Consider the following 17,289-nt stretch of genomic DNA (forward strand, 5'->3'; position numbering starts at 1 on the left):
TCAAAGCCTCCCTGTGCTTGTAGATGACACAGGCGGCTTTTCCTCTGTGGCCCTGGCTCACCCGTTCCCGGATCACAAGCCCGGAGCTGCTCAGTGGCCTCATGTTGCACTATAGTCCCCCCTGGCTTTATAACAAATCTGTGTATGGAAGGTGGGCCCTTGACTTACTTGCCACTTGGTGGGGACCAGGAGGGAGAGAGAGGCGGGAGAGGGATGTGATCGCAGAGGCACCTGCACCCATCGGGCATTGCGCAAGGTGAGGATGGCATTTATCTAGATTAGGAGTCTTTAAAAGGAACCCTGTTCAGGCCAACTTTGCAGGTTCTTCTTTTTCATTTTCCAGGGAGGCCAGGCCACTTGGGAGCTGCCTTGCTTCCTGCCCAGTGCTCCCTCCCTGTCCTCCCTCCCTGTCCTCCCTCCCTGGGCTTCTCTGCTCCATTCTAAAGTCTCTGCAGATGGTCCCAGAGGAAGAGGTCGGCCATGACTCCAACAACATCCCCTGTGTGTCTTACATAAGTCACTGCGCATCTCTGAGCCTGCCGCTGTCTGTCCCACAGCATATCCCCCCAGGGGAGCTGGGTTGACAGTCCCCAAAGGTCCTTGCCAGCTGCCCAGCACCAGCAGCATGAGGCAGGATGCTACTGTAGGACTGGGGCTGGATCCAGGCCCCACAGAGCCGTGCATGACCTTGTGGCTGCTGAATTACCAAAGGGCCCAAAGGGCTGAGAGTTAGGAACAGAGGGCGGCTGTTTGGGGAAGGTATGGAAGCTTTTGGCTTTTAGTAATCACTACAAATATACCTGTTGGTGACTTAGCCCTGCCTGAGACACACTAAGTATCTGATACACAGAAGGCGTGATTACACTAAGCATTCACTATTTATAACTGGGATTTCTTCCTGGTACAGCTAGGCGCCAGACCTCGGGCTGTTTCCACTGCGCTCGCATCTCTTGGGGTAGGGACCAGCAAGAGCCGGTTCTCTTGCAAACAGAGACTTTACCCTCCAATGCCCAAATCTCCAAGCAGCCCTGAGCAGGAGAAAGCCGGATGAAGCCAGCTCTGCACAGCCTTTGCTCCTCTCTAAGACTCTGTGGAGTTGGTGCATGAAGGAGACGGTCCCTAAGGCACTTTTGAGGCCTGGCTGTGGCAGACTCCAGCCCCTCACCCTCAGAACAGGTGCCAGAGAACTCATCAAGAGGAGAGCCCACCCAGCCACTCGGGAGGAGCCGAGGTGTAAATTCTGTGGTAGAACTTTGCGTCTGAAAGGTGGATCATAGAAGTGCCATTTGGAAGATTGAATGGCCCATAAACATTTTCATATTTCATTAGCCGATTAATGGGCATCTCTCTCTTTTTGGCGACTCTGCTGATTCTCAGCAGAAATTGCCGGGAGTAAATGGAGGCGTCTGGTAGAACCTTTCCGGGTCCCCGTCCTGTTATAGATTGCCCCAATTAATGCCCGTCCTGGGCTCCTTCTTCCTGTCCAGTTACTGTTAATAGATTTCTCATAAGTGGCTGGATTGTAAAAACCTCATAACTCAGTTTAATGCCCCCAATAAAATTATCTCAGACGTCGGCCCTGAATCACTGGCAGTGCCTGGGATGAGGGGACCTGTCTCTGTTTGTTTGTAGGCTCCCATTACCTTATCTTGGGGCGGTACAGTAGGAAAAGGGGGATGTGGCCTCTAATAGGGTGTCTCTTCGCATGTCCCAATTTGACCGGACATTTGTTTCTTCGATCAGCAATCACTTGGGAGCATTGTGGTAGAAGAGATGGATTGTGGGAGAATCTGAGCAGCTGTCCTCTTCAACGGTGTCCATCACTGCCTGTAAAATGACTCTCGCATGTCTCAGATGAGAAGACTCGTGCACCGGGACAGAAGTGCTCTCTGTCACGTGGCCCACAGAAGCTAAGCTTGCAGGTGTTATAGCCACGGGTGGGTTCTTTTTGCCCTTCTGAATCCTGTTTCCCCACCTCAGGCAGTCAAGCATTCTTCTCTGCAAGGCACAGTAAAGATTAAATGAACACATGCTGGCAATGACCCAAGTATTTTGGCCACAATGATGCCTTCCCTCCCTGGATCCTGGATCTCCATGATGTGCAAGATCGCACATCTCTTGAATTTGCTTTTCCTCCTCTTCCTCCTCCTCTTCCTCCTCCTCTTCTTCTTCCTCTTCCTCCTCCTCTTCCTCCTCCTCTTCCTCCTCCTCTTCCTCTTCTTCTTCTTTTTCCTCTTCTTCTTCTCCTCTTCCTCCTCCTCTTCTTCCTCCTCTTCCTCCTCCTCTTCCTCCTCCTCTTCTTCTTCCTCTTCTTCTTCTTTTTCCTCTTCTTCTTGTCCTCCTCCTCCTCCTCTTTCTTTTTTGAAACATGGTCTCAGGTAGCCCAGGTTAGCCTCAAACTCACTACATACCTGAGGATGACCCTGAATCCGTTATTCTTCTGCTTCCCTGACTATTTTCCCACAGAACTCCTTCCCACTTTCCATGACTGGAAGGGAGGGGGACGTGGAACCCAGCCCTGAGGCCATCGGTGTCCCGTGAAGTGTGACATAGTGCTCACATTGGGGCCCAGTAGCTGTTCACAAGAACTCCAGGGTCAGACTGCCAATCAGCCCAGAGAGGGAAGAGCTAAGGGCTCAGCGCTCTGGGCGCCAGGCTGGGCTTCTTCCTGGCTCAGCCCTAGAGGACAGTTCAAGATCCCAGCTGCGCATGCGCATGGTAGCTGGCGGGTGGCGCTCTCATTTCCTGACGACCTACTGTGTTTCTCCTGTGGTGGATTCTCAGCATGCAGTATGCAGATGGCTTTGCATGCTCCACGTGAAAGGATCAAGGCGAGCCTGGGTCCACTGGACTCCTGAGCGCTGGTCTATCCTCCTGCAGCCTCAAGGAGAAGACTGACCAGCCCACAGTGCCCCAGTGGATGCTGGGAAGCAAGGGGCGGGACCACCAGCTGGGTCTCTGATGCCAGTCCTTGCCCTGCACTTCTCCTTGAGTCTCAGTTCACCATTTGGAAAAAGACCCCAAATCACACATCAGGAAGAGTGATGGGTGTGAAGTTAGGAGCAGCTACATACACACCAGCTCCAGCTTTGCCTCGGCCTGGGGAGTGGCGGCACTTCTCACAGCCTCAGTTTTCCCATCTGTAGTTGGGACTGCCATTGCTACCAACATATCCCTCAGGCTCATAAGATAATATAGATGACCTCACAGCACACAGTAGGTTCTTACTGTAGATCAGCATTCCTTTCCTGTCTCTGGACTCAGGAAGAATGGGGGAAGGGGTCATCTAACTCACCCTCTCCATCTCCTGGATCAACTACGGATGTCTCCACTCATCGGAGGCTTAGAGGCCATCTCCTAGTGCCTTCTCAGTTCAAAGTTCCATTTGACTCCTCCTCCAGGAAGCCCTCTCAGATGTGTCTCTCGTGGTGGAAGAGCCCTGTGGCCCTCCATGCACAGGCTTCTTCATGTCACATTCCCCTGAGCCTTTCAGAGTTGTGCTTAGGTGTGCCTGACACTGTGGGTTTTGGGGGATGATGGAGAGGTTGATTTCCTGGGTCTGAGCTCCTTGGGCGGTACACTGAGATACCAATGGTACCTGCAGGGAGAGTGCAGGCGCGCAGGGGAGCTGAGGGTGTCCGCTTACAAGCTTGCAGGCTTCCTTGTGTGCATGCACACGAAGTGTGAGATCAAAATCTCCCTCCAGGAACAGCAGAGGGCCCGTCCTCATGTCTACAGTGGCACCAGCTGGGCTGTAAACACACTGAATGTGTGACCAAGGACACTCAACTGTCACTGCTTCTCTTACATATTCCGATCAAGGCGCCTCATTTGAGACTGGAGTTGGAGAGCCACCTATTTCTGAGGGGAAGAAAATAGTTCCCTCACCTCTCAGTGTCAGCTAATGGGGGATAGTTACAGGACTCTTACGATGCTCAAGCACACAGTGCCAGAGCCTGCAGCATCGCCTCTGCCTGCTGCATCCTCTCCTGTGAACGCCCTAGTATATTCCATTCTCTCCCATTAAACAGATAGGCAAACTGAGGCCCAGAGAAGGAAGGCATAGATCCTACCTAAAGCTTACTACCTCATCCAGAGAGGCCTGTTTCTGAGGAGGACCGCCCACCCTGCCTCATCCCCAAACCTAGCCCTCAATCATAAACACCAACACCAAGAGCTCTGTGGTACCTCATCCCAGGGGGCTGCAAATGGGATTTACAGGGCCATTAATTACTTCCTCCTAATTAAATCAAAATTAAATGCGAGCAGAGGTAGGGTTTCCTTATTAAAGACAATTAAACGGACAGTGAAGCTACGCAAATAAAAACGAGTCCCGGCTTTAAACAGAAAGCAAATCAAATAAAGAGCCCCCCTCCCCCCCAGTGCAAGGGCTCTGTTCACGCAGGCACAACTCGTAAACCAAGAGTTCATCAATTTTCTTTAAATATTAGCAACTTAATTAAATCCACTCCCTCCCTGCTCCAATCCTGCCGTATATCTAAAATAGATCTCACCGCCCCCAGGAGTTGGTCATAAGTGCTGACCCCATAATTCTATCTTTTAAAAAAAAAAGAAAAAGGGTAAAATCCTACAAAATCCACACCCGGCTGACAGGAGCCTCAGGGGAAATTACAGTTCAGAAAGGGGATTAGCGAAAGTACCCAGATTTTATGGAAATGCTGGGATGTTGCTTTGGGGGGCGGGGTGTTGGAGAAGGTAGGTGGGGATGCCCACCGGCAGGGCTGTGCAGGGAACTGTCGCTGGGCCTGGGGACAGCCTAACAACCGCAGGGCCTGGTGGCTCCTGTGGGTGCTGACAGGAGCCTGGCGGTGAGTGATGGAGGAGGTGGCGGCTGTGAAATCGGCTACCGTTGGGCACACGGGGTTCACTGCCTGGCTCGGTTGCTAAGCTACCTTTAGAATTCGAGAAGGACTGATGCTCAGAGTGACTCCCTGGAGTGGGGGACCAGGAAGCAGTGATTTCACTGGAGCCGCGGAGAAGTCCTTTCTCCCGGCAGAGCAAAGGATGTGACATAATTGGAGGGCATGCACATGCGTGTGCACACACAAGCACTGGGTGTGCATGGGATCGATGGCTTAAAAAAAGAAAAAGAAACCTAACAAACCCAAGCTCACATTCTTAAGATGGAAAACCTCCTTCCACTGACGGATGAGAAGCTAGGATGTGTTAGGGCCGGAGCACAGGGGTTACTAGAACCTGGGCATCTGAATCTGGATCCAGTCAGTTAGCTGGTCACACAGCAGTCTCCCTCAATAAGAAAGCTGCAGGCAAGGGTCTCCCCTTGCCCCCTGCACAGTACCCTGGGGGTGAAGTTGGCAGTAGGGCAGCTGAGCTCTAGGCTAAGGAGGTGGGGGAGGCTGGCAGTTCACAACAGCGGCGGAGACCTTTCCAGAGGATGGACCAGCATAATACTGTCTCACAGCAGAAGCTTAGCATGGAGTCTAGACTTGAAGTGGCATTGGTGACCTGGTGACCTGATTGTCTATTTGTGTTATCTTTTGGCCTTGGCACATGCTTCTTCACACCTGGACCTCAGTTTTCCCCTTCTTACAATGAAAGGACTCACTGGGAGCTCTTACTGACAACACGTTGTGGTTTAAGGTGATGTGATGGGGCTCACTTATGATGGTGAGACACCCCCCCCCCCCAAGCTGGCCAGGCAAAGACGCAAGCAGCCAATTAGGACTAAGCTTCCCTGAGCGGCTGGGTGTCCTTTGCAGAGGATTCAGTTGCTGTGCCAGTGGCTGAGCTGTTGCCCATATAGCTTTAAGTAGATGTTTAGGTCAGTCCTACATATGAGTCCTCTGGGGCCTCTCTGGGGACCTCAGGCTGGCCCAGGCTTTTCTCTGAGCTTTCCAAGTCTGGACCCTCAGCCTCAGGCTAGCCTTTTCTCCTTAGGGCATCAGAAACAGCAACAAGTCTGAGAAACCAACTGGTAAAATACTGCATTTGATCCCTAGCAGGGGAACTAAAAGCCAGGCGTGGGACCCTGCCCTTGTAAGCCCAGATCAGGGGAGGCAGGAATAAGTGATCTCCGGGGCTCACCGCTTAGCTGGTCTAGGCTTCTTGGTGAGTTCCAGGCCAGGGAGAGTCCGTGGACTAAAAAAGGCAGACAGAGTTTCTAAGTATGACAGCTAAGGTTCCTCTGGCCTTTAAACGTCCAAGAAGCTACAAGTGCAGCATCATAGACACCCTGTCCACTCTAGGCCTCTGCCCTCTCTGACGTCAGTCTAGAGAGAGAGAGAGAGAGAGAGAGAGAGAGAGAGAGAGAGAGAGAGAGAGAGAGAACAGAGAGAGAGAAACAGAGAGAGAGAAACAGAGACAGAGACAGAGAGACAGAGAGAGACAGAGAGAGAACAATGCTTTTTACATTGCACTTGGGTGATTATATGGGAATAATACGAAACACCCAAGACAAGCCATGGGCCAAGTGTTTTGTGGGCTGCATTCTTTTTCCTTCCTTCCTTCCTTCCTTCCTTCCTTCCTTCCTTCCTTCCTTCCTTCTTTTCTCTTTTTGTTTTTTCGAGACAAGATTTCCTGTGTAGCCCTGGCTGTCTTGAAACTCACTCTATAGACCAGGCTGGCCCCAAACTCAGAAATCTGCCTGCCTCTGCCTCCCAAGTGCTGGGCGTAAAGGCGTGCGCCACCACCGCCCAGCTGCGCTCTCTTTCTTAAACCTCAAGAAGGTGAGCACATGGTACCTCAGATTCCCTGTCTATGAAGAAAGCGGTCTGGCTGTGTATAAAGATATGGGTTCAGGGCTGGAGAAGTAGCCCAGTGGTTGAGAGCACTTGCTGTTCTTGTAGAGGACCAAGGTTCGATTCCCAGAACTCATGTAGGTAGCTCATAACCATGCAGAATTCCAGTTCTGGGGATCTGATGCCCTTTTTTGAACAGTATGGACACCAGGCACACAGGTAGTACATGTATACTCCTACAAGCCAAACACTCAAACAGAATTAAAAAACAAAAAAACGAAAGATCCAGGTTCAAGGCTATGTAGGGAGCAGATTGGTGAGGTCAGGCTTTCAGAGCTTACATTCGTAGCTACCAGACCACAAGGGCTTTTCTCCCCTCTTCACACAGTCCTGTCAGCCCGACTGGGAGCTAGCTGTCCCTGCTCTGCCGCTGAGATGTTAAACCAGGCCTGTCCTTGCACGAGCTCTATCTGTGGGACCCAGGCTTTGCTCGACCAGGAATCTACTTCAGCGCATGCGTGGATGGTGATGGCCGAACCCGGAAAGCAGCGTTCCTGCACCCGGTTACTTGCAGGCTTTCCTACCACTATCAGGGGCTGGGCTCTGAGTCTCAGATCTGCCCCAGTCCACAGTCAGGCTCTGGCAGCAAAATAAGCTTTTGAGTTGGATTTCCTACCATTAACCAAAATGTGCCAGCAAGCTGCCATCTGCCTAAGGAAAACCCAGAGACCCACCCTCAGCTTATGGCCACTTCCACTTCCCCATCTCCACCACCAGCAAATTTCCAGAGAGGTCGGGCTCTCTCTCCAGCTCCTGAGTCTATGTAGGCCTCCTTCCACCAGCTTCATGGGCTCCTCCGCTTCGCTTATGCTAACACCCAGCTCAGGGCTTTTCTCCACCCTGAAGCCTGCCGGCAATCCCATTTAATTGGTGCTTACTGGGCCCCCGGGCTGATTTGTGAGATGTTTTACACATCAGGGTGTCTGTGATTCCTTGGAGGCCCCAGTCAGCAGGAGTTGTTCATACTCCTGTCTCCCTAGCAGCACACCCAGGCTTTGTGAGGAGCAGGGATTGAAAGGGTTAACACCAGCCTGAGCTCACTCCTTAAAGTTTTAGAGCCCTGGGCTCCAGCCAGGTTAACCAGAATTTGCTGTTTGGAAAGGCTCCTTCCTTCCTTCCTTCCTTCCTTCCTTCCTTCTTTCCTCCCTTTCTTCCTTCCTTCCTTCCTTCCTTCCATTCCTCCTTCCTCCATTCATTCATTCATTCACTCATTCACTCACTCACTTATTCATAGAACAGTGTGCGAGCCTCATTGGTACTAGGCATTGGGGATTTAATGGTGAACAAATAGGCTTTGATGAAGGGGGATGTGTCAACTGGATAATCAAACAGACACATGTATAACTGATGCATCTGAAGGGCAGACACAGGGACTCAGGAGTGAGTGCACAGATGTGTGTGTGTGTGTGTGTGTGTGTTGTAGTCAGGGAGGGCTTCTCTGTGGAAGCAGCATTTGAGCTGAGACCCCGGGTAGTGAGTATCAGGCACCTAGTATGAGAGGAAGGAGCAGGAAGGAAAGGAGACAGCTTAGGCACCTTGGTGAAAGGGACAATAGAAGATGTGTGGGGCCTGCGATTGTCTTTCAGAAAGCCGTAAGACCAGGCTAGCCGTGCAGCTCAGGAGAGTGACCCTGTGGCAGGAGGCACAGCTAACAGGCTCTGCAGAGAGCAAACGCAAACTCAGGCATGACCCCAGGTAAGTAAGTTATAGAGGTCCAGGAATGCTGGTCAGGTGACACAGGGGACATGATCCAATCTGTGAACTTGTTGGCTGTCCCCACAGTACCCAGACATGAGCTGGGCTTCCCCACTCATCAACAGTGGAAAGGCAGGGGCTGTGGGGAGAGCACGGGGCAGGAGATAGCTGGAAGGGAGTAGGGAACGGGACTTCCGGTGGGTGTCCCCAGAGTCGGGGCTGGACCGTGGGCCCCACTTTACCTTGCCCACGTACAGGGGTTCTGTCCCCGTGTACTCCTCCACCACGAAGAATTGGTTCCACACCCAACCGCGCTTCACTCGGCCGGCACCCAGCTGGTTGTCCTGCTGAGTCCCAGGTGACAAGGAGGGCGGGGCAGGTGTGCTTGCAGCCCACAGGTGCCCCAGCAGTGGTAGTAGAAGCAGCAACACGGGCGACAGCGCAGCCCCCGCCCGGAGCGCCCCTTCCGGCCGTAGCCTCATGCTTGGCTGCGCGGGCCAAGCCCCGGAGCATGGACCAGAGGCACCGCAGCGGTGCTGTGTCACATGGTGACCTCAGCCTCGGGGATGTTGGGCTGGACTGGGAGGGGGCGCGGCCGCACCCGGGCATGGACACCCGGTTCTGGCCCGCGCCCCCCTCGCTGAAGCCCCAGGTCCAGTCACCAGGCAGCCTGGCAGCTGCTCCTGAGTAGGACTTGTGCCATGGTCCCTGAGGCCAGACGATGTGGTCAGTGTCGGCAAAAGGATCTTGAAGTCCTTCTGGGACTAGAGGTCATCCAGATCCATCAGGAACCTGTGGGACAAAAGAGAAAACGTGGGATGAAGTCCTGTGTGTGGGCAGGCTGCCACTGTCACTAGCCTTGCAGTAACTAATTAAACACCTACTGTGTGCCTGTCCTTTTCAGGAACAGACACAATAGGGACTGTGGATAGCTCACTCTCCCCGCGTTCCTGTCCCTTCCTTCCCCTTCTAAGACCCCTGCTTCCCACAACTCTTCCAGTTGCTGCTCCAGCCCCCAAGAGCCCCAAAACAGTTTCAGCGGCTGCGTGCCTGGTTCCTGGTTGATGAATTCTCTGGCACAGTGGGATCCTCTGGAATCCCCGCAGAGGTAGCTTCTAGAATGGCTCCCGGAGGCAGAAGCCCCAGGCCTCCTGTGTGCAACTTGGGAATGTTCCTCACCTCTGCCTGGCAGCAGAGGACCCAGGGGGAGCCTGCTGGTAGCTGCCACCTTCATAAGCTGTGTGGGGAGAGATCTCTGGAGCCCCAGAGGACTTTGCTTGGAGTACCCAAGTGACTCTGGATAGAGTCACATCTGTGCTTGGTGTCTCTCCCCCACCACCACCAGTCAACCTTTCAACCCCCTCCCCACCCAACACAGGCTGGCCATAGATCCATCCGTCTCCCCTTCCCTCAGGTTCTGCTCTCAGCGAAGAAGGCCCGGGGCACTCACACCTACGGGAGCCGTAATGATAAATAATGGCCTGAGGTGGGTGTCTGTGGGAGAGCCATGCTTCCACCAGGAATCTCAGGTACAGAGAGAAGAACAGAGGCGGGTTCACTACCTACGCTCAGTCTAGCTTGGTTCAAGAACTTCCTCTGGCCTCAGCACCGAGCCAGGCTCAGCCTATGTACGCGCTGAGAACCAAGGTAGAGCGGGACCGGGGTTTAGGGTCACAAGAGGCAAGACCACCTCAGGACACGAGGGGCATGTGACCAGTGTTGAGAGGACAGATTGAAGACTGCGGGGTGCAGATGTTTGGAAGGGAGAGGAATCAGGGCAGCTTCCTGGAGGAGGAGGAGGAGGAATTTGAGCAGTTGGGAAGGGAAGATGTTCGGAGTGCAGACTGACTTAGGAGAGATACAGAACTGTGTGGAGGGTGGGGCTGGGCAGGGTGGGGCGGGGCTCCTGAGGACAAGGAAGTACTCTGAAGGGTTGGGGTGGGAACTGTGGTCCTCCTCCTTAGAGCAGTACTGAAGTGGGGGGAAGGTCAGGCCATCATGTACACAGCAGCCCCCTCCCCCAGGGGGTTAGGGCTTGGGGGGCGGGTGACAGGTGACTCTCCAGGTTCTGCGTGCCCAGGTCTCTAGGATGCATGGAAGGCTTATAGCCGGAGGTGAATGAGACCATAGCGCACAGGAACACAGGGGACGCAGGCCGTGACATGCTGTACCCCCTCCCCCCTCTAGACCCTGCCTACATCCAACCAAGCCTGGGACTGTGGCCCGGCTGGGAGCAGCTCCCTCGAGAGTGCCCACCCACCCATTCTGTGCCCCGTGTATGATTTCTTCCACCCAGGTGTCCCTGCCGTCTCTGCAGCACTATTGCCTTGGGGACCCTGGTTCTGATTCCACGCAAGATGGCCTGCCTGGTCGTCATGAGGCTGGAGTTATGGGTGAGGGGGGGTGGCCTCCACAGCTTTCATTTCCTGCAGCTTATGAGCTCCCTGTGTGTGCCTCGCCCGCCTCGGGAACTGTTCCCCTGACTCCAGCAGACAGTTGCGGGGCTGCACAGCCCTGCAGCAACGTGGGGGGGAGGGGCAGGGATGTGTGGTGCCGAGGACTGGGGAGGCGGGGTCCACCGGAAGCTCCCCAGTGTTTGCCCCCATCGGACTGCCACTGGCTCCGCCTTCTTCTTCCATTATTTCTTTGTTTGTAACACCTCTTATAAGGGGGAGGGGCAAGCAGGGACTCAATCACCTGTTCATTTATCAAACAGTACTGTCCAATGCGATCTAGGAGACAGAAAAAAATCATATTCATTCATTCATTTATTCATTCATTCCCTCACTCATTCGGAACACCTTTAACATTTATGAGGCAGCAGGATGAGACCTGTTACTGGGAGATGCAAAGTTCCCGGCGTTCTTTTCTCTCTCCATAAGTATTCCCCAGCATTTCCCAGACACCAGCACCCAAGTGGGGCACTGGGGACACAGCAACAGAGCTCAGGCCTTCGGGGGATTGACCTTCAGGTATGTGGGGCAGGGAGCAGAGTGTAAAGGGGTGGATCCACTTCAGATATGTCAGGAATGGAAAAGAGGCAAGGACGTGGCAGAAAGGCTGGAGGAAGTGGGGGATTATGGGAAGGAGCTCAGGGTCTCTCGGAGGAGTGATGAGGTGAAGCCAGACAGAGCAGCAGTACGTGCAAAGGTCCTGAGGCTGGAGTCAGCAGCAGTTCAGTGGAAGTCCAGGTAGGTCTGTGTCAGAGGAACTGGAGAGGAGGTAAGGGCATGGAAGACAGCTAAGCTCTGCACTCAGAACTCCACTTCAGAGGCGCTGAGGCAGGTTGAGTTCCAAAGCACTCTGAAAGTAGCATAGACTGCCGGAGCCAGAGCAAAGCTTGAACCCAGCTCTTGGATTCTCCTCCATACAAGGGGAATGGGAGATGAGGCCAGGCCCCCACGGGGTGCACCCACCAGGTTGAGGCTGATCTTTTGTGTACTCTCACCCCAGGGACCCTGCCTTCCATCTTCCCTTTCCCTGACCTGGGCCTCTGTACCTCAGCCTCCAGGCCTTCCCTCTGGCAGCTGGCCAGGATCCCTGGCCGCCTGCCAGCTCCTTGCACCCTGGACAGCCTAGCCTGCCAGGGCACAGCAGCTGTGGGGGCTCCTCCCTCTTCTTCAGGTTCAGCTTCGCCTGAGGGCACCCACCACAGGACCCTGCCCTCGCGTTCTGTCTGACCAGCAGTGAAGAAGCCTGAGGCTCCCTCCAGCTCTCCTTGACTCTATGTGAGCCTCCGGGCATGCTGGCAAGCCTTCCCCTGGGTCAGAGGGCTGAACTTCCTGCTCAGAGCTATTTAGTCCCGAGTGGGATTAAGAAACTGAGTCCAGGCCGGGCTCATCTGATGCGGGCCTTGCCTCGCCTGCTCTTCAGCTTGGCCTGTCACACTGTGTCTGTCCACAGAGTGCATGTGCACACACACACACATACACACCATTTCACACTTGGCAGCTGCTTGTGCTGCAAAGGTCACAGGGCTCTGCTAGGCACTGATCTGGGCTCAGAGGAAATAAACAGACATCTTGCTTTGTGATGAGGAGACAGAGGCATGAGCAGTGGACATGTCTGACATGGTTTGGCTTTGGTTTTGAGTGATAGTCAGGGGTGTTGGGATGTGGGGCCTTAAAGGAGTGGTTGGGTTATCCTGAAGAACTAATGCAGATCCCTAGAGATGGGGATCCCCCAAAGTCTCTCTTCTTGTTTCCTCTTTTACCTTGGGCCATCTTGACACCTTCCATGTATCCTTGTGCTTCCCAGCCTCTGGGATCACAGATACAAACAAACTGCTCTGAGCTGTGAGTTTTCAATTCGTTTGTTTTGAGACAGGGTCTCTCTATGTAGCTCTGGCTAGCCAGGAACTCACTATGTAGACCAGGCTGGCATCAAAGTAACAGATCTGCCTGTGTTTGTTTTGTGACAGGGTCTCTCTATGTAGCTCTGGCTAGCCAGGAACTCACTATGTAGACCAGGCTGGTGTCAAAGTAACAGATCTGCCTGTCTCTGCCTCTTGAGTGCTGGGATAGCACAGGCCACCATGGGTGGCTGCCCCCCCACTTTTAATAACTTATTCAGTCTCCAATATTCTGTTACAGTAACAGAAAATTGTATTAGATAATGGTGAGGTGTTCTGGAGAAAACCAAGCAGAGTAACAGGGTTGGGGAAGTATTTATGTATCCTCTATTTCTATCCATTTGCTCATCCTTCATCTATCAACTTAGCAATCATTTAAAATAATAATGTATACAGAGTGGCCAGGGAAGGCTTGCCATTAAGATACTATTTGAAAATGGATCTGTTCTACAGAGAGGAGATGCCGTGACACTAAAAAGAACATTCCTGCCTGAGGCAGAGCAAAGGCCCTGGGATCCACACGTATCGAAAGTGAGAGGACATCTGGGAGCCTGGTGTGGTGACGTGGACAGTGGGTAGGGGCAAAGAGTGTGGAGGTGGGGGTGTCGGAACTGTAGGGTCTTTCACGTTTTTACTGTAAGGATGGGACCCTAGGTAGGTTTGAGCATAAGAGCATAGTGAACACACACACACACACACACACACACACACACACACGCGCAGAGTCATGCCAGCCAGGAGGGTGTAAGCCAGCTCTGAGAAGCATGCCTTGACTGTGGGAAGTATTGACAGCTCTGAAAGGGGGTGCAAGTGGCCTGACCATGGCACAGGGAGGTCTCTTTTTGAGGCGCTGAAGACATTGCCTGAAAGAGAGGATCACATTTGGATGTGTGTGGTTTGAAAGCTGTCAGCCTGTGGAAGGCAGTGCTGTGCTGCCCAGGGTCAGGTGCTCAGGGCTGAATTCCAGCTGAGGGTAAGCCTCAGATCTGGACAAGGAATTCAGGTGAGGTGGATAAGAAAGCCAGAAGTAGACAGCAAAGCCGGAAGGGAGGGGCAGCAAAGGACACTGGAAAGGGTAGTAGTCTGTCTCTGGGGTGCCATGGAGAAATCACTGTCTAAAGGGAACATCTGTCCATCTGTCCATCCATCTGTCCATCCATCCATCCATCAACCATCCACTATCTATTCATCATCATCATCCATCCATCATCCATCCATTATCTACTCACCCACTATACACTCATCCATCTATCTATCCATCCACCCATCATCCAGCCATCTATCCGTACATACATTTAGCCATCCATCCACACATGCATGCCTACATACATAAAACATCCATCTGTTATCCCTCCATCCATCCATCATCCATCCATTACCCATCCATCCACCATCCACTCATCCATCCATCATCCATCTATCCATCTATGCATACATACATTTATCCATCCATCCACACATGAATGCCTATATACATAATACATCTCTCCACCCATCCATCCATCATCCATCCATTCTTTCATCCAGCCATTCATTCATTCATCTACCTATTCTATCTAATCACCCACTCATCCATCTATCCAATATTTCACTTCTCCATCTACTTACCATCCATCCAACTCTCCACTCCATCGATGTATTTATTCCATTTAATCCAACTATTTAGTCATCCATCCAATCTATCTATGCAGTCACCAACTCATCCATCCATCCTTCCATCCTTCCACCCGTTGGTACATCAATCATCCATCCATCCATCCTTCCCCAAACCCTCTGAACACCAGACAAGCCAGGCAGGGAGCTCAAGCTTCCTGGAATGATTGTGACAATAAAGACACACTCATCCCCCCCCAAGAAGTCCCCATCTGGTGCCAGAGTACTTGCACATCATCCTCCTTGCAGTGAGGAAAGGTGCCACTTCCCATTTACCTCGTAATGTGTACCGAATGCTGGATAGATGCACATGCCCGAGATGAGGAGCAGAGAGCATTTAAATGAAGCAAAAAGCATGGCGGGCAGGCCGCAGGAGCAGAGGGCTCAAACATGGATAGGAGGGGCGGCAGGAAGTCACGGACAGAGACGGAGCAGAGGAGCCGGAGGGACCAGAGCTGGGGTGCATGTGGCAGCCTGGCTGGGGTCTGGGGTGACTCAGAAGGATGCTGAGGAGTCTCAAGCCACAGCTGGCTGGGAATTGCTGGCTCGGCCTCCGTTCTTCCTTGTCTTTGCTTCATCTCAGCCTCCACTCTTACTGGGGCCTCGTGTGCAGAATCTCCCCTCTGTGAGCAGTGACTAGTGTAACTAGTGAGAGCCGTTTTCCTTCTCCCCACCAGTAATTGGTTTACAGAGTGTCCTATAACACAATTCTGGTCAATAAACTATAAAGGGCTATCTTCTGGGAAGCATCTTGGAAAATATTTCTACTCCTAGTAAAAGGGGATGCCTTAGGAGATAGTTTTTGTTTTCTGCGTGCGTGCGTAGGAAATGACTGGAGCAGCAGCAGCCATTTTGGGATGATAAAGAGAGCTATTGCAAGCTGGAAAGTTCTACTGAGAAAAGATGGAGACATTTGTCTCTAATGATCTCTTGGAACCACGGAATTAACTTGCCCTGGTCTTAGATTCTCGTTCTCTCCCCCAGAATTCCCTTAGACCGGTCTAGCTCAGTCTACATCTTGGGCTTGCCATCAGCTCTGAGGACAAGGTTTTAAGCAGCAAAGACCATCTCTATTTCCAGAGTGAAGCACATCCTGGTGCCTGGGAAGGACTCAGGAGAGGCTTGCTCCAGACAAGCTCAGACTTCCTGGGAGAAGGTGACCTTCCCCATCCCAGAGGAGCCCTGGCTCTGCTGCCCTGAGCTCCCCCTGCGCTCAGGGCACAGCCACTGCCGTCCATGCTATTTCTGTCCTTCTGCCCTCTGCAGCAACGGACAGCACATCCTGTCTGGATTTCTCAGTACCCTGGCACCACCACTGCCAAGACAAAGGTGCCAGCTCTCCTTTGTCATCTGGCTGTCTCCCCGGGGACAGACAAGGGCTTTTCCTGCCTATTTGACGTTTGTCTCCCTGCCGATCACTCTGCCAGGAGCCAGCCTGGGCACATTGACTTCCATTCAAGACATAGCAGAGAGACTTCATAGTGCAGCCAGGGGCTAGTCATACAAGCTTGCTCCAGTCTCCAGGTCATCCTCCAGTCCCAGACAAAGGGATGGAATTGAACCCTTAGGACCTCTGAGGCCGCATGGCCAGGCTGAGGCCTGACTCCTAGCTGTTGCTGGACTGTGAGGTGCCTGGGTAACCCACTGTTTCTCTGAGCCTCATTTGTCTTATCTGGAACTGTGGGGTGACTGTGCTGGCTTTACAAGGACAAGGTCAGATGCAGAGGTTGATGCTGGAGAGAGAACTGGCGTTGAGCAGTAATGTTGGAAGACCAGCAAATCTCTGTTTCTGGTCATTTGCTGGCTACCCTTGGACTCCTATTACAGACCAAGTATCCTGGGTGCGAAAGGGGCTGGGAGAGGCTGCTCATATAATTTGCTCATGCATTCTGCGAACAATTGCTAGCCAGGCCCACATGAGACCGACATTGGAGTCCTGTGTGAAGGAGAGTAGAGATTCAGTTTGATTGGCACAGAGGAAGTCAGCTGCTTGGGTCATTGGGAGGGGCTGGTGCCTGGGGCAGAGAGGATACAGGGTAGGGATGTACATATATACTACATACATACTAAATACATACATACATACATACATACATGCATCCATCCATCCATGCATCCATGCATCCATGCATGTGTCTATCCATCCATGCATGCATCTATGCATGCACGCATGCATGCATCCATCTATGCATGCATGCATGCATGCATCCATCCATCCATTCCCCTGCTCTTCCACTTGGTACTGCAGGCTTACTTTTGTCCTCTCTTCATGCCCTCCTGGCTCCCAGGGCTGCCAGTGGGCGCTTTGCCTGCCAGGCTGGCACCTAGCTGCCCTATCCAAGTCCCAAAGGCACAATGCCCGCTGGATCCTGGACCTGGAGCACACTGTGTCCAGCTGCAGCCTGCTCCCTGGGGGATGTTATTTCCACCAGTTTAGTTCTCGCCCTTGGGGAGAATGAGTCCCAGTGTCCCAGGCAGGAGCCGTGAGGTAAAGACAGTGCTGAGCCAGCCACCCTGTGACACGGTGGGACGGTAAACAAGCAGCCAGCTGGCCCAGCCCTCTGCAAGCTTGCCACACATGGAGCATAAACTTGGACAGTGACGAATACACGTGTTGCCAGGGTAGGGTCACACCCACAGCATTGGTCTTGGCATGGGTCCAGGGTCTTCCAGGACTTCTCAGCTTGGAAACCAGATTTGCCCTGTGGTGGCTATTCCTGGTTGTCAACTTGACTATATCTGGAATGAACTACAATCCAGAATTGGAAGGCTCACCAGTGATCTAATCTGGAGGCTGAGAGATACAAGTTT

The 17,289-nt window shown here is 52.8% G+C and overlaps 1 protein-coding gene across 1 annotated transcript in view; it reads right to left on the bottom strand.

Annotated features, from left to right (window-relative positions):
* Cdh22 (cadherin 22) overlaps positions 1–17,289 on the bottom strand; it is a 124,896-nt gene that overhangs the window by 60,321 nt on the left and 47,286 nt on the right. Inside the window, exon 2 of the mRNA XM_052184278.1 lies at positions 8,717–9,266. Coding sequence (XP_052040238.1) covers positions 8,717–8,956 — 240 coding nt within the window. The 5' untranslated portion in view covers positions 8,957–9,266. The remainder of the gene's footprint in view (positions 1–8,716; positions 9,267–17,289) is intronic.

This window comes from Apodemus sylvaticus, chromosome 5 (assembly GCF_947179515.1).
Source record: "Apodemus sylvaticus chromosome 5, mApoSyl1.1, whole genome shotgun sequence".
Lineage (NCBI taxonomy): Eukaryota > Metazoa > Chordata > Mammalia > Rodentia > Muridae > Apodemus > Apodemus sylvaticus.